The 20547-nt window shown below is 38.3% G+C and overlaps 1 protein-coding gene across 1 annotated transcript in view; it reads left to right on the plus strand.

Annotated features, from left to right (window-relative positions):
- Nucleotides 1-574: 574 nt before the first annotated feature.
- The window catches only part of LOC104494835 (tyrosine-protein phosphatase non-receptor type 12-like), a gene marked incomplete at its 5' end in the record, with an annotated part of 21666 nt that continues 1693 nt past the window's right edge, over nt 575-20547 (plus strand). The window contains 6 exons of the mRNA XM_010137717.1: nt 575-660; nt 12695-13659; nt 16750-16827; nt 18175-18263; nt 19222-19252; nt 20300-20416. Coding sequence (XP_010136019.1) covers nt 575-660; nt 12695-13659; nt 16750-16827; nt 18175-18263; nt 19222-19252; nt 20300-20416 — 1366 coding nt within the window. The remainder of the gene's footprint in view (nt 661-12694; nt 13660-16749; nt 16828-18174; nt 18264-19221; nt 19253-20299; nt 20417-20547) is intronic.

The raw sequence follows: 20547 nt of genomic DNA on the forward strand, positions 1-20547 counted from the left end.
AATATATAAAATTATCATTTATATGTACAGTCCTCCTAAAATAAAATAAATATCTTCATGCTTTGCTGAGTAAACTTCATTGTACACGAACAGGAGTTGATCTGAAAGTGATTTAGTACAATGTGTTGAATCTTACCCACTTGTCACTTTACAGTAGCTGAAATTCTCATTTTCTTACTGTGCTGTAAATCAGTTTTATCTGCAATGAAGTGATTGTACAAGTGAAAATAACTTGACTGACTGGTAAATAAATGCTTTCCCTGTGAATAATTTGGAGGGCATAAGGAAGCTTGCTCACTACTAACCTGGAAGATGAGCTTTTGAGAATTTTCTCTAGTGGATTGTAAAATTACTAGATGTTATTTTGTGTAATAAAATTTGAATTTGGACACAAGGTAGAAAATAATGTTGTGAATTTAGAGGAAGAATTGTGATCTCTATATGATAGCCAAAAGTATGTAATGTTGCCATACTTTATTTTCAAGTATCATTACAGAGCTTTGGCCCTCACAGTTTAAGTGTATTGTGTGTATCAGCTTTACAGCCATGAATGAGAACTTTTTCTTTTAATCAGGATGAAAACAATAAAGAGAATGCTGTCAGTTCTTCAGATGCTGAGAAACAGGATTCACCACCACCAAAGCCACCACGGACTCGCAGGTAATTATGTTAATATCTTATAGTAAGCTGAGAGATTGACATGTTCATAAATAAACAGTAAAGTAAAATTATTGGTACTATGAAGATGTTTAAGGTGCAATTTTTTCTATTTATAAATAGAAATATACATAATACACTGTAAATATAAGACTCTGTAAATATAAGCTTTAATATCTTTGTGAAGTCTGTATTTGAATATACTAGTCTTGCAATGACTACAAGTAAATAGACAAGCATATCTCTTTAGTAACCAAATCTGTTAGATCTACTTGTGCTCTAAATCTGCTAGATGGTAGTAACAAAACGTATTTCAAATAGGCTCAAATAATGACTGACCCCTCGTTTTTGGAAGCAAAACCGTAATGAAATATATCCATCAATTTCAGAAAATGTCACTGTACAGACAAGTCACTGCTGTTGACTAGAGTATGCAAAGGAAAGACTTTTCTTATTGAGAAGAAAAATTGGTATCAACAATCCTTTCATTCAAAAAGAAAATCCTCTTTAGTTCTTAGAATACATAGATGTCACTTTAGGCAAGCTAAAAGTAAACAGATTCATCTTCCTAAAATGGGTACCCAACCTGATGTTAGCTGAAGCTAAGTACCTAAGTTCCCTAGCTGGTTTCTGGAAGGCCTGTAGGGACCTTTGGCCAGTGGTCTTGCCTGTGCTACACTGCCTGTAGCTAAATAGACATTTACAGGAAGCACTTGGGTTTTCTCAAGTTGTTGAATGATATAAGAAACCACCAGCCAGTTAATATTCTCACGTAACATTTACATGTGAGGAAAGTAGTTTCATTGCTTTAAAATATAATCAAAGCGGAGTAGTGCAAGGTCTGGTTGGTAGTGAGAATTCCTCTTCATTTGATACTTCAATGGTTCAAGGTAGAAAGTAAATATAAACCACTTCTTTCCAGTAGTGCATTTAGCAGGGTGCAAATGATGTGGTGAAGTGAGCCTATTTTTGAGGAGCTAGCAGGATGAGAGCAGTGATTACATACTAAAATGAATTTTAAATCCTGAAATATTCTAGGCTGCATAAAGGAGGAAGCTTAAGTATGTGCATATATTTGTAGAAAATGTAATTGGACAGAGAAAGCCATTTGAAAATCGGTGACTCAGAATGGGTAGCAGTGTGTGTGTTTGTGTATTCAATATTGCAACAACATCTTGTCACAGCAATAAACATAGTTTAAACGGGGTGTGGAAGTGTTTCACTTGCCAATCAACTAGTAATATTCTAGATCAGGTCCAAATTACATGCAATTCTAATGTCCATTCTAATGAAGATTGGAGAACTACTGTAAATGGACTATTGCTCTACTTCTACCACTGGCCCCAGGGATGGTATTTACAATAAGATAACTTTGGAAATAATGTATGGTAACAACCATTAATGATACAGTAGGATAAGAATGAGTGGCTGTTTTAGTTAACTTAGCATTAGTCATGTTAGGCAGAAGTTAAAGATGGTATTGAAAGAGAGAGATGGGAATGAGTTGGGGCTTTTCACAAATGGCACAGTTTGTGCTCTACAGGTAATATCATTTTTCCTTTATGTAGGTTGATGGTAATGTGATTGTATTCACTTATGTAGATTAAGGTGATGACAGAGGAAGTCATCCTGTTAACCTGTGTTCATGATGAGTTCCAGGCTCTTCTGGAAACTTAGTCACTGAATTTAGATATCATTTTTGTCCAATAAGTAATTTCCTTATTAGTGTTCCTTGAAATAATCTTAGGTGTACCTAGGTTTTTATCATTTTTTTAATATAGTCATGTAATAATCATGTATGCATAATTAATGTTTTAGCACACATCTGTCTTATCTGCATTGCGCTGTTCTTTACTTGCTGCATTAAGTTAAAATCTTTTAATCTCTGTTATAAATCCTGGTCTTTTTTTGGGCCTGCTTCCATAAATCATGCTTTCCCATCTGTCAACACTGGCAAGAAGATTGGTTCCTTGGAAGTGAATAAATGGAAGGTTTTAGCAAAGCTGTTGTCTTTTTTAAAATGAAGATTATTTTTGACCAAAAAAAATTAGTTTCACCACTCACAGAAGATGGTTCTGAGAAAACACTTCATTTGCTATTAGTCACATCTGCTCAGAATACTCACTAATGAGCATATTTTCCTTCTTGATGTGGGAGGTAGTTTTACAAATCTGTAGCCTGATTCAGTCAGGACTCAGAGCCAGGTCTTGAGTATTGTGGATGTTCTGGCATAGGTCGACATCCTTTTCTTGTGCAGGATCAGAGAGCAGAATCTGTGAAAGATTCTAATTTAATCCCCATATGGAGAATGAAACTGTTGAAAACCATACATCTCCTTACTGCATGTGTGGCTTCTTTCCCCAAACCAGTCTCTTACCACTCTTTTTCATGTCCTGTCTATTATTTTTCTCTACATTGCTGTGACTAAAAATATCTTGGTACAACTATTTTAAGTATTTGTCTACATCTTTCCTGTAGTGAGTGTTTTCAAGTGGTGTCTAAGAGTCATTGCCTTTACAGATAAGTTGCATTCAATAGGTATTCTGAAATAATCTAGTTTAACCCACATTTTTAGTTCAATTTAGAATTTTCTCTGGGACTTTGCTTAAAATATTTTGTTCAGTAACATTTTTAAGTTGCCAGCCAAATCTGTACTTGAGTTGTATATGCACTGTTTCTGAAGAACTTACAAGCAAGTTGCTAAAGCTAGTATTTCTTCAAAAGGAATAAGGCTTTTAAATTCCTTATATGCTGTATTGTAGTTGGCTATAGAATATATAATTATTAAAGCAACTTACTTTTTTTAAGGGAAGGTTTAACAGTTGATACTTTTTCTAAAGCAGAAAAGAGCCACAAGTGACTATTACTGAACAGTACTGTGTGCCAGCCTGGGTTCAGGTGAACCTGCCTGAGATGATCCTGACGAAGCAGGTGGGAGATTGGGTTACATATCTTGACCTCAGGGTGCTTGTCTTGCTTCATCTTGCTGTGAGATGAAGCTATGTTTGGTTAGATAGTAATGCTTATGATTCCTGTTCGTTGTTTTCTGACAGCCCTGAGGCTGTTTGCTGGATGAGATGGTGGCAGCTCCTGTACAGGACTTCTCAGTGGCTGACCACTCAGTACCTTGTAGAATTATTCCATAAAGGTGGCTCTCTCACCAGTCTCTTCTCTTGTTTGTGACAGGATCACAGGATGGGTAATTTCTGTATTATCTTAAAATTCATAGATCTCTTCAAGTGTAACAAGTATCAAGTTAACTCTCATGCGTGAACCAAGTAAGGATGAGATGCTGCTAAAGATACTTGCAGTATAAGATAGGAAGCTTACTCCGAGAGGGATAATTAGTCCTTTTAGTACTTGCTACAAAGTATAACTTCTAATTATACTTCTCTAGGCTTCTTTTTTGTCTGTCTTTTCTTGGAAGTTACAAGTATCTTTAGGGTATTGATATTAAATCAATATTAAATTAGAAATTTGTTGACTTTTTTATTAACTCACCATAAAGCATCTAGTTCTACTTGTTTTGTAGAGGTTCTGGAATTTTTTTGCCTTCCAAGCTTTTATCACCTTGTAAAGCTTTAATGTAGTTCATATTTGCTGTACAATGTATGAACATGGTTGTTTAGCTTAACATCCATCTGCATTGATGTCAATGTAAAAAAAAATTCAAATAATATAACTCCTTGATTATTACAGAGGTAAACAAGAACAACTCATGAGTGCATACATCAGCATCCTAATCTAGAAATTGCTTGACTTTGCAGTTCCTGATCATTTCTTGTGAAAATTGCCTTGAACTTAAACCAGTGTTAAATTCTTTAGAGGAGTTGGGGAGGTGGAAAGCATTCTTTATTAGACGTGTTTAATTATTTTCAGATTATGGCAGGAAGCAGGCATAAGTAAGTTTTGACTTTATTTTTAGATATGAGTCTAAAGAAATGAAGTTTTAAATCAACAGTTTAGGATTGTACGTGATTTTACAGGACTGTACAATTAGAGCTTTTATTTCAAATCTAGAAGCAGTGATTGGTACTTCAGAGGGACTTCTTGATACCTTTAAGGAATAGTTCTTGAAATCTGCATTTTGTAGTTCATTCTAAGGTATTTGGGAAAAAGTGTTTTTTATTTTAAATAGGTTTGGTTACAGAAAGTTCTTTATTTTCAAGTTCAAATGTAATTTGAAAAAAAATGCAGAAGCTGAGACAAACTCTCAAAAAGAAATATGAGGAAACAGCTTTTTTATATGCAGTGTAATGAAGAGGTACATGCTACTGTCTGAAGGAGAAAAGGAGAAATACTGTAGCAGTTTAACTTTTCTTCAAATTATGATAGGAATTCAATCTAATGACATTAAAATACATGTCATGGTTTACATGTAATTCCATTTCCTTTCAAGCCCTGCAGAACCCTCTTTTTGCATCTCCTGCAAAGCTAAGATAAAAACCATTGATTGATGTTCCTTCTTTGTTAGGGGTCTCTGAATTGTATGTCACAATTAAAAAACCAAAAAGCCTCATGTAACTGAATTTTACACAAAAAATTCACAGTTGGTTATTTTTATTCATTCGTTATAGGCTTTGGGGGGAGACCTTGTAACAGCCTACCATTGCTTAACGGGGGCTTACAGGAAAGGTGAGGAGGATCTCTTTATCAGAGAGTATAGTGACAGGACAAAGGGTGATGGTTTTAAACTGAAAGAGGGTAGATTTAGTTGTAGGGGAAAATGTGAGGTACTGAAACAGGTTACCCAGAGATGTTGTGGATGCCCCATCCCTGGAAGCGTTCAAGGACAGGTTGGATTGGGCTTTGAGCATCCTGGTCTAGTGGAATGTGTCCTTGCCCGTGGCAGAGGAGTTGGAACTAGATAATCTTTAAGTCCCTTCCAAACCAAAGCATTCTATGATTCTGTATAAATTATCTGTAATCTAGTTTGTGTCAGCTTCACTGAACTGCAGCTTTTCTTTCACTGGGTGGCAGTGATTTAATGGTTAAGCAGAATAACATGGTTGTCTAGCTTTAGCCTGCCTACATTGAGTTTAATTTTCCTATTTTAATTATGAGGGAGGATGTAGAGGTCGGTATCTATTTTTGGTTGATTATAACAGCTGCATTCCATGACCTTGGCATCACTCTCTTTTATTTGAAAATAAAACCCTATAGTATGCTGCGCAGAATAACCATGGATTACTTAAGGGTTTTTTCATTTTGAACATTGGCCAAGTTTTGATTTAAATTTGAACCCATAGTGCCCTGTTTTAATAATATAGTTCTTTTCATGAAAGCTAGAATGACTTAGATTTTAAAACATTTAAAAAATTCAGAATATATTGCAGAAAAAGGAAAAATAATGTTGCCATTGCTTCATTTCAGTTTTGTTTATTTTCCACATCTATGGTTTTGCTGGAAAATTGTGAAAGGGCTTTTTTTTTCCAAATTATTGTACTTTTGACAAATTATTAGGTTTTTAATACAGCTAATTTTTTAAATTATTACCAAATGCACTGTTTACGTGACAGCTGAGAAGCCATTACCTCTGAGGTCTTTGGCACTAAGGCCAGGTGCTCAGATTGTGTGGCAATAAAAGCGTATGGAAAAGCTGCCTTGGTCATCTGGGGAAATTCTGTATAGACTTGTGCGTGAGGAATTGCTGAGGCAATTCAGTGGAATTACAAGATAATCGGTAGCAGTTGTATATGAAGAGACACGGTCAAGGCTGAGTTGTGAGAAGGCTTTCTATATTTTGTTGCCCAGTGTGATTTTACAAATGTACTTGAGAAATGCTTGCTTTTGCAATATAGAAAAGCATGCTGGGTTAATTTAAAGGTCTAATACAGGAAAGCTTACTTCTCTTTCTCAGTTGTTCGGTTCAGTAATTCTTTTCTGTCTCAATATCCTCTTTCATGCGCTTTCTATTAGTTTCCTGGTAATTTAAATCAAGCTGGTTTTGCTATACTGTCTCCTGTTTGTAATAATATTAGTAGTTCATCTTCAGATAATTTTCTGCCTCTGGGGGAAGATGTGTCTGTAGAGCACAGCTGTTGAAGGAGGTACCCAAAGAAAGCATTATGCAGCAGCCCAAATTAACCAAGATTTTCTGGCAAGAGTTTTAGAAAAAGCTACTACGAACAAAGACCTCTTAAATGTATTCATATCCTAATATTTCTGCTTTGTAAAAAGAAACAAAAACATCATTTGCAATGCAGAACATGTGAGATAATACTGTGATGTCAGTAAAATGGAAAATTGTTCAGAGAAAACCAGGAAATCCTGGGTGGCATCTATTTCCTTTTAAAAAAAATTACATCAGAATGCTATTTGGGCATCTCATTTTCTGAGGATGGATATTCTTCAATACTAATAAGGCAAAGAATTATTTTGATAAAGAATTTTTAATTTCATTGCTGTAAGCTCTCATTTAAGAGTGAAGGAATGGAATTTAACTTCAGATATAATGGGAAATACCACAATAGCTCTGTTTAGCTGTTTACAAGGAAGATGTGCAACAGCTTTTGGGTTGCTGACTTGGGCAGTATTTCCTGTTTCATCAGTTCTGCGCATCTCTAAGGGGGCTGTTTGTATACATGTGGGGTTCTGTTTACTAGTGAATCAAAAAGGAGAGTGATTTCATTAAACAGTGATCACTGAAGAACTTAATGAATTTTGACTGGTATTGTGGGCCTATAATCTTGTCATATGTAGTTTAATGCTTATTTATTTCTTTAGCTAATTGTGATGCTTAATGGTATGTCTGTACCAGATAAGAAATCAGTTTGGCTGATTGCGTGTATAACTCGGGTAGGAAAATGAGGTCAATAAAGGAAAAACCTCGTTTTCAGTAGGAGGATTTACTGGAGATTACTGATGAGCATCACTGCTGGTAAAGGGGGCATATAAACATTTGTGCAAGTGAACTCTCTCATCCAAGAGGAAGGAAATTCTCCTGTCCTTCTTAATGTATTTTAAATTGGAGCAAGACTTACTCTTCATCCTACCACCACCACCCCCCAGCTTATCTTTACTAATTCAAGCAAATAACTTATTCTTGAGCTCGTTCATTTTTCAAGAACATCTAGAGGCAGAAGTGTTTCCAAATTGCTTTTGATTAAATTGATTTCATGTGCTTTGTATCCTTCCTATCTTAACGTAAAGCAAAATAGCAATATACAAGCACAGGGAGGGGATGAAGAGAAGAAATCTGAGGCCCAAGCGTTTGTGACAGGAGTCAGACAGGCCAAGAATGAGAGAGGGTGCCTGGAAAAACTGCCAAGGCAGCTGGGGTTTTCTGGATATGAAGACACATAACTTTTGGAAGACTATTTGGAAGCTGGGGAGCTTGCTGTGCTTCAGTGTGTGTTCTCTTCATTTCAGAATCACTTGTATAAGGTTTTAGTCTTCATCCCATACTGCTACAGCTTGATGCTAATAAAATCACAATCACTACATGCTGTAGTCTGTCCTGAGACAGGTATGCTTTCAACTCTGTAGAATATTCAAGTGCGAGGCACTCCCCTGTATTTTATTTATCCTTACATAGGGCATGGTAGTCTCAAGAATTTGCACTAAGTCCTTTTTAGGCCTTGTTTACAAGTAGGGGAGCTAAGAGTATTATTTTGATTTTTGTTTGTGATATGACATGCAGACAAGTAACGAGAGCCTGTCTGATGCCTTTCACTCATGAACAGACAGGCAAGAATTCTTGTGCGACCGTGTGGTCTTTCGCCCTATTCCCTATAACTGTTAAAAGCAATCCTGCCATTGTCTTTATTCCAGTGTAGCAGAAATGGCATGTTTTTAACACTTTTTTTGTGTATTGCTTAAATAATGCCCTTGGGGAAATTGTAACAATTCAATTTTGTAGCTATCGGGGTTTTTCATTTGTCCACTATACTCCAGTAACGTTTTTGAAAATATGAACAAGATTTCTGAATCGTTCCTGTCTTGCTGTCTGACAAAGATAGCCTGGCATGTGTGAGTGGTATGAAAAGAAACCTCACCATGGATTGCTGGGTGTAGCTGGTACTCTGCATTCTTCTTACAAGCTTTATGAGTTGTTGCTTTTAACTAATGCTTCCTTATTAATGTTGGATGAGAAGGTTGAAGTTTCTTTGGCCCTACAGCTGTGTTACTAGCCCATGTTCTTCTCTCAGATAAAAAGGCTTTTTCAAGACTTATTATGAGCAACAAAAGGAAGATGGCAAAATGGAACACTAAATGCCTCAACAAGTGCGGTAGAGCGATGCTAGCCTAGAAGTGACCAATTTATCAACTTCCAGAATGTCTATTTTAAAGTATTCATATTTCATCATAGAATAGTTTGGGTGGGAAGGGACCTTTAAAAGGTCATCTAGTCCAACCGCCCCTGCAGTGAGCAGGGACATCTTCAACTAGATCAGGTTGCTTAGAGCCCCATCCAATCTGACCTTGAATGTTTCCAGGGATGGGGCATCTACCACCTCTCTGGGCAACCTGTGCAAGTGTTTCACCACCTTCGTTGTAAAAAATGTCTCCCTTATATCTAGTCTAACTTTTCCCTCTTAGTTTGAAACCATTACCCTTCGTCCTGTTGCAACAGGCCCTGCTAAAAAGTTTGTCCCTGTCTTTCTTAAAAGTATTGAAAGGCTGCAGTAAGGTCTCCCTGGCGCCTTCTTTTCTCCAGGCTGCACAACCCAACTCTCTCAGCCTGTCCTCACAGCAGAGATACTCCACCCCTCTGTGCTGAGGACTCCAGAGCTGGACACAGTATTCCAGCTGGGGTCTCAGAAGATAAAAGTAGAGGTGGAGAATCACTTCCCTTGACCTGTTGGCCATGCTTTTGAGATGGCTTGGGATACAGTTGGCTTCTTGGCTGCAAGCGCATATTGCCAGCCCATGTCCAGCTTTTCATCCATCAATACTCTCAAGTCCTCTGCAGAGCTGCTCTCAATCCCTTCATTCCTCAGCCTGTATTGATGCTGGGGATTGATCTGGCCCAGGTACAGAACCTTGTACTTGGCCTTGATGAACCTCATGAGGTTCACATGGGCCCACTCCCGCAGCTTATCTGGGTCCCTCTGGATGGGATCCTATCCCTTAGCCTTGTGAACTGCACTGCTCAGCTTGGTCTCCTCTGCAAACTTGCTGAGGGTGTAGTCAATCCCTCTGTATGTCATTGATGAAGATGTTAAACAGCACTGGCCCCAGTACAGACCCCACTTGTCACCAATCTCCATCCAGACATCAAGCCATTGACCACTACCCTCTGGATGCCACTGTCCAACCAATTCTTCGGTCCACCCATCAAATCCATATCTCTCTCTGGGCGTGACCCCCCGGCCGGTCCGGGAAGCAGCCCTGTAAGCCTGCTGTCAGTCAGCAGCAGGAGGTGTGTTATTTAGGAGGAGACAGAGAGGTTGTGTCAATGGGTGATTGGAAAGCCAGCTCATCTCTGGGCAGGGCAGCGTACTTGAAACCAATCCAGCCAGAATACATAAGATAACTTAGAAACTATAAATAGATGTGATAAGGGAGAAGCTGCGCAGTTAGTTAGCAGTTAGCACTTAGAAGTTGTGTGTGTAGGGGCTGCAGCAGTCTGCTGCAGTTGTATCTAAATAAAGGCCTTCTGTACACATAAAACGATTGTCGTATCGTCCGCCCCGAATATTTGCGACGTATGATTTACCCCTACACATCTCTCCAGTTTAAAGAGAAGGATGTTGTGTCAAAGGCCGTACAGAAGTTCAGATAGATGATATCCATAGCTCTTCCCTTGTCCACTGATGTAGTCACTGTATAGTCAGATGAGATGGGATTTTAGTAGCAAACCTTTTCTTTAGTCTTGTCTGTCCACAGCTCTCAAGAGCCTTGTTAATATTTTGACAGTAGTGACAGCCTTTCCCTGTATAGGTAGTTGTCCCATTAAAAAGGGTTTGAAAGACATGCCTGTGATTTCTGATCATCTCCGGGTGTGACTGTGATCCAGCTGAGAATTCATGGAGCTCCCCTGCAGCTGCTGAAATTTATTAGGCCTGTGTTAGACTCCTGGTTTTGGACTGGACTTCCCTTGTGCCAGATTTGTAGGAGAAGATAGGTAGTGGTAGAGCTGGATGCTTTCTAACTGCTGCAAGTTGAATAGCAACCTGTCTTTGGATGCCGGACTCCATCTACAAGCTCTAGAGTTGTGGTTTCGTTATGTAGCTGGTGGCTCATTATGAGATTTTTTTTTTTTCCTCTACGGAATCTGTCAAGTCTCTAAAATGCGAATACATTCTCGTTCTTATCTGAGTTAGTAACGTATGATTAACTACTACTGCTGTCACGGAGTTTTCATTTAAACAGTCTTAAAACACAGGGTGTGGTGAATTAATCTGAGTATCATCCTGCTGATCCTGACAACATGAGTTATTACTGGCACACCTTCTTCCAGACCTGCCAGATGTGCTGTGTTCTCCCAGGTTTCACATAAATGCAGCAGGCAAATACTGTCACAGTGACTTGTCATCTCGCAGGTAGTAAGAGTTTCTGCTTTTTTGGAAGCCTCTGCTTTCTGGGTTCTGGTGTGTGGCCTTGAATTCATTCAGAAATAAAAGTCTGTTTCCTAAGACTACTGTGAACACTCTTCTGAATAGGTAGAGTTCTTCAAGATGTTGGATCATGGAAGGAAGGTATGGTATAAGGTCAACTGATGAGTACTTTTCCAAGAGAAGAGAATATCTGGCTATAGCCATATCTCTAAGGGAAGGTTCCAAGTCTCCTGCTGCAGAGCTGGATTTGGGTGATATATGGTGCCTCTGACATAGATTATCCCAAAAAGCTAAAGGTGCATGAGGATTCAGCTGACTCCTGCTTGTACAAGGTTATTCTGGTGCTGAGTATGTCAGTAAAGATTCTGTGACCCTGGGAACAGTCTGTTCCCCTAACATGGGGGGATGGGAGCATTTGTCTTCTAAGTATCACTATCTTGGACAATATAGCTGCTGCGTAGAGGGTTTATTACTTCCCCATGAAGGACATCTCTGCCAACAGCCACAAGTGATCTGAGCTTTGTACATAAAACATGCTGGTTTCCCAGCTCAAGCATGTGGCCAAATCACACTCCTTTGCAAACTGTAGTCCATTGTGCTTTGATGTATTAGCCTGGATTGAAAGTATTACTTTAAATTATTTCACTGTATTTCTGTTCTTGTAACAGATTTGCTTTGCACCTCAGTTATTACTCTGTCTTACATAATGAAACAAAGTATTTTTAAAGCTCTAAATGAAAATGCCTAATTCCTGTTTGTGGACAAGACCTTAGTTGTGCAAAATGTTTGTAGTCAAGTATTCTGCATCTAATCTGAAAGTAAATTGACCATATTCTGGAAGAGCTTCTCCTTTTGAGTAGTTTAACATGAACTGTAGTAATAAGTGCTGTGGTCTCGCTAATACACATTGTAATTTGGATCATACATTCTACTGCAAATGGGTTTTCTACAGTGAGCTTCTCATGTCAGCCAAATTTGGTCCACATCATTAGCTTTACCAATATGGAGAAACTGTTAAATACACAAATATAAAAATAAAATCCTCGTGGGCATGTACAGAAAAATAAAAATTGAGGAAGATAATCAAGGAAGGTATTAAGCAGGCTGAAAGGATTTTTCATTAAATTTTTTGTGGCTTTACTGAAAATTGAATTCCATTTGTCAAGTTCCTCTGAGCCACTTCTTAAGAAGGAAGAAAGCGAAGAAGTGTAGAAGTCCTGCCACAAGAGGGCCTGTCTTACAGAGTCTTTGGCAAAATGCTTCTGGGAAAGGAGGATGTGAGCAATCTTTGAACTATCAGTGAGGATTAGTTGTGGCCTGAATGCATGTCTTTGTGGTATTCCAAAAGACATTTTGACTTTGTTCTTGCCTAGCCCATTAGTCATATTTTGTAACTTGTCTATATGCAGTGGAAGCACTGCTTGGAGTTCAGTATTGGTATGAAGGCATTACTGCTGCAGAGACAGATGGACAGGTACCTGAAATATTGGTAAAATACAGAAGACTTACACAGTGGTGTTTTGGTTTTCTTGCAGTTGCCTTGTAGAAGGAGACGCTAAAGAAGAAATCTTGCAGCCTCCAGAGCCTCAGCCAGTGCCACCAATCTTAACACCATCTCCCCCATCAGCTTATCCGACAGTCACTACTGTGTGGCAGGACAATGATAGATACCATCCAAAGCCAGTTTTGCACATGGTTTCATCAGATCATTCAACAGACCTCAACGAGAATTACAATAAGTCAACAGAACATTCAGGGAAGAATGAACCCAGCGAACGTGCAGAGAGGAGGCTGGAGCGCAATTTAAGTTTTGAGATCAAGAAAGTCCCTCTTCAGGAGGGACCACGAAGCTTTGATGGGAACTCCCTCTTGAACAGGGGACACGCAATTAAAATGAAGCCTATGTCATCCTGTGTAATTGATAAGAGCTTTAAGCCACAAGAACAGATTTCAGGGGATTCATCTATAGATTCTTCTCAAAACTCGTGTACAGAATGCAGCGTTCCACAGTCTAACACAGCTGTAATACCTTTGCCAGAAAGTCCACAAGGTCAGCCGATATCTGATACTCCACCAAGACCAGATCGTCTGCCTCTGACAGAAAAGGGACATGCCACGTGGTCTCTGCATGGCCCTGAAAATGCACTGTGTACATCAGTATCTGAAGAGGTGTCTTCAGATCTCTTATGTCATGGTGTTAAAACTCTTTCTCTGGTATCAAACACCCCAGCTGACCATCCTTCCAGTGATACTCTTGCTCATACTACCATTCCTGTCAGAGCACCCCTCTGTTTTACTAATCCTCTTCATTCAGATGATTCTGACACAGACGAGATGAACTTTGATGGAACCATGAGCAAAAGCGCATCTAATGTTTCAACCGCAAGTGCCACAGTTTCTGCTGCCACTAATACTGAAAACTTTTCTGCCAGAAAAGTATTGCCAATGTCTATTGCTAGGCAAGACTTGACAGCTGTAACGTGTTCTGAAGATGGCAAAGGTAGGTTTCATTGTGGTTCGGAAGGCTACTTTAACCTGATTGGATCTTTAAAGTTGGACAACATACATTTCTTTACAATGTGACTTTATAAATATAAATTTAAACAGTGTATTATGGCAGCTTCAGAAAGGGTGCTACCTTTTCCTCCTAGCTTTCAGTTTGCATGAGAGCTGTGTCTGTTACAAGGTACTACAGACCTGGATATGCTGCTTCAGAAGCTTCATTGCAAGGTTTTCATGCATTCTTCGTTGCAGGTTTCTGTGTTACTGGTTGAAGCATTTTTTTTCACATCTGGTTTCATGGAAGTGTGTTTATAATAATGGCAATTTTGGGGAGTCAAAGTGTTTTAAGTAGGCTTGTCCAAACATGTATCAAATTCATGATTACTCGTTGATTTGCAGCTCCTAAAAATGTGGACGTAACCTGTTTGACTGTATTTTTGAAGTTGCTCATGATTTGGCCGTTGTAATTTAATAGCTTTTAAAATATTTAGCCCTGCTTTCCTCTTTATCTGTATATGGCCAGGGAGACAAAGTAATATTGTTGCTCTTCTAAATATCCAAGTTCTGCTTTAGTCGTGTTTTGAAAATTATTCAGTTTCTTTAAATCTTTTATTGCTTTTTGGTAATTTTTTTGATCAAGGAAAGTTTGCAAGACTGCTTCTGCAAAATGTTACATCATTTACTGAAGGCAAAAGGGTCCTAAAATGTACAGATTCAGATTTCAGGCAGGCTGGCATACTTAGAGCAGATGGAGGACGTAGTTTGGAAGAACAAATGAGGTCTCGGTAACTGCCTGCGCAGAGTCCAACAAAGTACATAGTAAGGCTGAAAGGAGAACATATTCTGTATTTAGATCAGACACTTGGGCTCAGAGCTCCTTACAGTGATGGCCTCGCTTCAGGAGTCTTGTGTGGGCTGCGTGACTTCCAAGGTGAAATGGGGCTCTGTGTATGATGCAAGGTGCAGAATCAGTTGAATTGAAAATACTTGCTTTGTGAATGAAGTTTTCACCCAAGTCATCTATTCAGCAATGTGAACTATTTTGCAGCTTAAAAATCCATTTCTATAGATTTTGTAATACTTTGTTTTGTGCAAATACAATACTTGCATGGCAACTCTTTAAAAATGCTCTGCATAGCAGGCAAAGCCCTTTTATGTCAACGTTTATAGCAAGCACTCCTCCTCAGATCTGTTTTTGGTAGATTTGCATGCTGTACAGTTTTTCCAACACTGCTTTTAGCCAGGCTTTTTTCTGTCTTTCCCAGGGCCATCATTGTTTGAATGTCGTTACCTCTCTACACATCTCTTTACGCAGATGCTGAAAGAACATGCAAATAAAATGTTATGTCATAAAAATAAAGAATGGGAGAAATGTTACTCAACAATTTGTTTCATGTCACTCATATCAGGAAAATCCTGAAATAACAGTACAGCCTTTGTGCTACTAGTGTGTTGCTGATTTCAGAGGAATGGCTTTAAAATGTTATATTAATTTTCTATGATTTATCTCTGTCGATGTGTATCTGTTCCCTTTTGTGTGATAGCGAACACTTCCCATTTTATATGCAGGTCGCAAGTCTTGTAATCTGTCTCGAACTCAACAGTGTAGGGTTAGATCGCTTTGTACCGGTGATCCCAAACTGCATTTTCCGGTGGCTCCTTCGTTTTTGTACTTGTTCAGGACTCTTCTGTCTGAAGCTGGATATGTGGGTACAGCATCAGTGAAGCTGGCCTGTCAGCTTACCAGCATCCTGGTTGCTTTAAACATAACTGTAGGTGTGCATGATCTTACCACATAATTAAAGCCTCTTTTTAATTCAAATGAAGTAAAAAGTAGTTGTACCCTGAGGGCTACAAAAACCAACCCAGCAGGGACAACCCCACAACAACCAAAAAACACCCCCCAAACCAATGAAAACCAACCAAAACAAAACCCAAAAACCTCACTTTCAGTTAGCACATTTTCCACAGTGACTTTATTTGCTGAATTTAGAGACACTTTCAGTAAATGAAGGTTTTCTTAGACTGAGATGGAGCAGGTCTCCAGGAAGTCACTTTGAACACAGTGACTTGTAAAACATGATGGAGTTCCTGCCTCTGTTGCTGGCGTGTTGGCAAGGCAAGCTTCATGGCTTCATTCACTGAAATGCGACTTCATCTTTTCATGAATCCTGTGTAGAATACAGTTGTCAGATGAGACTTCTTATGGCTTGAATTGTTTTAAACTTTAATTTCTACTCTAGATTCCTTAGCAGGCTTCAGTGGGGCTTTTGCTGCCTGAACAGCTAGTGTCAGTACACTCCAAAGAGGCGAGAGGGAGCAGACTGGGGACAAGATGTATTACTGGTACCAATGGTAGCCATCTCCTCTGGCTTCTGTTTCCCCTCCTGGCTAGTAAACCTTCCACTGGACTGTAACTAGTTTATATTGCTGGTGTGAGAGCTAGCCTGGATGGGCTCCAAGATGAACTTGGGAAGCAAATCTGGGGCTTAGGGCTTTATGCCATGGTTTGGGAGCTTCTCCAGTGGTTCAGTTAGTGGGCGCTGGCTGTGTTTAGTTACCAGTATCTGCAGAAGAGTTAAGCCAATGTGTTGTAATGAGCATAACTCACTTGGCAGTGGCTGCAAATAACATGTAATGAACTGCAATTAAATTACAGTAACCACTGTGGTTACAGTTATTGGCAAGTTACTTGTTCCAGAAGGAAAGGGTACCACTCCAGTGCAGACTGATAATTCTGCTTACCTTCTTTTTCTGAAAGATTGAAGAACAAGTATTCATTGGAGTTGCTAAGGTATTTTTTCCTCCAAATTATTTAGACTGAAAATGTGTTTTACTTTCCTTTCTCTCATAACACTCAAACTGATTGTATCCCCTGAATGTGAAGATAGTGTTCTTAGCATGAGGTTGTTCCCAAGGTGTTAGTGTGAAAAATCAAAATGTTTTCCCATATTTTCAGCAAATTTTCATTTTGCTTTAAATTTAATACCAAGTTCAAGATGATCTTGTATCAAAAGTTCTAATTCTTAAAATCTAGGAGGAAAATTTAAGTGTGGTTTTTAACTTATCTAAATGTCATTTCATTTAGATGCTGATACTAGTGAAGATTCCTCTCCCCCACTCCCAGAAAGAACCCCAGAATCATTTGTATTGGCAAGTGAGCAGAGTAAGTTCTTAATGTTGTGTGATAATTGGGGATAAAATATGAAATGCATTTCCATGTTGTATTGGAATGCCCCTGCTTTTTGGCTAATCTTGCAGTGTTGGAGCAAACTGTAAAATGGAATGAAATCTAGCATGTGTAATGGTTTATTTTGAGGCTTAACTGTTACAAGCCCGGGAGCACAGTCAAATTATTTCTTGTTTTCTGACTAAGCATGCTCTTACATGATATTTAATTATATTGGAGACTTGAATATTGATTTCAGTGGAGCTGAAATTCAGACTGGCTTCAGACTGGTTTTCAGTCTGCAGGGTATGGAAATGAGGTACAGGGGGGAAATACAGTGTGGTTAGGGGATTCCCCAGCTCTCTTACTTTCCTACTGCTCCAGGTAGGGAACAGGAAAACACATGAACAGTGCTTATCTGACTCTTCTTTCGTGGACAAAGGAAAGATGACACGTCATGCTGCACTGCATCTAGTGAACAAGAACAGTCCACTGAAGTTTAACACAGTTTACTCTTTGCCTGTATCAAAAGGGTAACTGGAAGAGAAAACTGACACTTACAGATGATGTGCTTGTATCTTCATATTTCACTCATCAAGCTAGTAATGGCAGAATACAAAAAAGATTAATTGAAACAAAGTGATAAATTAGATTGATGTTTGGTATCTTCTAGTGTGGTGTAGTTACTTACTGAGGCTTTTGTTTAGTGTCACTTTGTGAAACTTTCAAACATTTTTGGCTAAGGTAGTTAATACAGATATCTTCAGCATAAAAACGGTGCAGTTTTGTAACTATGTCCCTTGAGCACCATAAGCATAAGTAGTTCAAAGTGGTCCTCTCTTTGAATATTATGTACTTGCTGCTTTTCTGTGAGAACACAAGAAATAAAGCTTTTTTTTCTTAAAAAAAAAAAGCTCATTGGAACTGGAATCACTAAAAACACTTCAATTTTGATTGTGTTTTTGGACGATATCAGTAAAGGACAGGTATGGCTGTCCTGACTTGTTTTCTTTACTTAGTAGGTCTGAAAAAGACACGCTATTACTGCACAGCTGGTTTAATAAGATTTTTTAAACCATCATTTGAAAAGAAGCTAATTCTCCTACTGGCTAGGAACTTCCAAATGAAGGAAACGTCCACAATGCAACCATGACAGTCTTGTGTTTTGAGTTATGGTGTGAAGTTTTCCGTTATCTTGAATGCTCTTCACGTAAAGAGAGACTCAAGTTTTTACAAGCATTTAATTTTTAAAAAGTTTCTTTATAGCACATAGCTAATGCTGTGTTCTAATGCCTCATCATGGAGAAAAATCAACATACTTGAGTTTGATTTAATTTTTCCTAGGCACACCCTTGCCAAAGCCAGTTATGATTGCACAGCCTGAGTGGAGCTTATTGCGTGATCAGCATCTCCCTGAACAAACAGTCTCTACAGTAAGTATAGGAGACAAGTCTGTGCTAATTGGTCATTTCTAGTTCACTTGGGAACTACAATAAAAATGCAAAATACTCACTTGTGAAAAGTTCCAGCTGTGGATCATCTGCAACTTGCCAGTTTTTCCTCTGCCTGAGCTGCTGACCTGATGTTTTCTTTCCAAGAAAACTATCTACTTTTCTAAGTTCAGCAATACTTTTAAAAATCATCCATAATACATCTTAAATTATAGCTTTAAGAGTATTAATATGCTGCTTTTATGGCACTTGCTGTCTGCTCTTAATTGATCATAGGGTAATTCAAGCTGGAGGAGAACTGCAGTCTCTAGTCTAACCTGCTGCGTGAAGTAGGGACTCAGACCAGGCTGCTCCCAGCTTTCTTCATCCAGCTGGTTCTTCAAAATCTCCAGAGATGGAAACTTCATATCCTCTGTGAACAACCCACTTCACTGTTCTTCCTTACATCCATATTTATGTTAAGCAAACCTTTTGCTGCCCATCAGATTGCACTTTTCACATCAGTCTGCTAGTTGCTCAGTCTTACACTGGCAAACCGTCAAAAGCATGTAAATCCTCTTTACATTTTTGCCTTTTTTTCACATACCCCCAATACTCTTTACAGCCACCTTTATACACCACTTAATGTGGCAAAAAAAACAGATGTGATTTTTCAGGATCTGTAAATTTAGTAAGAGAAATAACCTACCTAGTTTTGCAAATAATTTGTAATGTGACAATTTTAACTTTTTATAAAATATTAAGTAAGGTTCTGATAGCAAATTTTTTATTAACTACTCTAGTATTTTTTTTTGTCAGTGTTATAACAAGTCAGAAATGTAGGAGCAAGTAGATATTTCTATGGTTGTATATTTTCTTTTATGACTTCATCATTGAAATTTCTGGTGTTTTTATTATTTTGAAAGCATTTTGTAAAATTGTATTCACTTCTCACTAACAGGGTTTGAAAACAACTTCACCTGTACTACCTGGTAAGTGATTGGAAAATTTTTTTTTCTTCGGATTTTTTCAAACTACATTTTTCCTTCTGAGCACAAATTTGCCTGAAGTTGGCTTTTGCTCTGAAGATATCTAAGGATCTTGTCAAAACACTGACATTTCTGAAAAGCCCTTCTGTTTTTAAAGCTTCTAAAGTTTTCTGAGGAAGCAAGTTACAAGTCTAATTTAAAAATTAATGTTAAAATTTGGGTGTGCTAAAATAATGAAGGCCAAAAAAACTGAATTTAAATGCATAATTTAGCAATATTTTTCCAGCTTAATTAGTCCCTTCCGATCTTATTTGACTAGAAATTGTGGAAGTTGGTGAAATAATTTTTTAATTCCATAAAGATGGGGCTAAGCCTGAAATAAATTCAGCAGTGATGTTTGTGTGTGTATGTATATGTATGTTGCATATGCACCGAAGTCTTTAATTTTCATCTGAGAAGGCTTCAGTAAGAAGTGTAGTCTATCAGCTGACGTTTAACTTTGCAGCAACCTGCTTCAGCTGCACACTTATGTCTGCCATGTGTCTTCTGGGTACGCTTGAATGGGCTCGTACAGCCTGTTTGGAGCTGTGTGTTAAATACCTGGTAGATTTTTTTTTTAAATAAATTAGTTTTCAGAAATATTACAGATTGGCAAACTGGCTGATGATACAGGTAGTGCAACATATAGTTTCCTGTCGTGTTGGCTTAAGCACCTTTAGTTTAGAAAGAACCTGAACAGATGCATTTATATTGATGTATTAAATGGTTCTGTGAACTCTTGCCATAAATAGCGCTACATGGGAATTTAAATATCCTTACAAACTTTTGAAAAAATATTTGGCAAACAGGAACGTGCCGCTGTCATTGAACATCATACTTGATAAAAGATTTTTATGTTTGTTTTTTAAGAAATGAGAAACTGGCTTTTAAATATTTTTGTAAATAATAGTTGATGCAGGTTGTGTTCTGGACTGACCTGTACTTAAAAGCAGTGTTCACATAGTACTGACTAAATGGATGCTACAGTAAAGGGGGGGAGGTGTTTTCCAGATCGTCCTGAAAGAAGCAACAAAACACCAACCGACATTTTACGTCAGATTTCTTTTTCTGGTTCCACTGATACAAGAGGTCAAATTTCAGAATTCCCTGCGGAAGTGACAGAAATCGGTAATTACCATTCATTCAAAACATAATCGCTAGATGATATAAACAGAAGATCATTAATAGTCTAGTTTGGGTGGCTGCTACTACTCTTTCCCTCCCATTCGCTGAGGGGCAGAACACGGCCAAACAAACCG

This window comes from Buceros rhinoceros, unplaced genomic scaffold (assembly GCF_000710305.1).
Source record: "Buceros rhinoceros silvestris isolate BGI_N320 unplaced genomic scaffold, ASM71030v1 scaffold18966, whole genome shotgun sequence".
NCBI lineage: Eukaryota > Metazoa > Chordata > Aves > Bucerotiformes > Bucerotidae > Buceros > Buceros rhinoceros.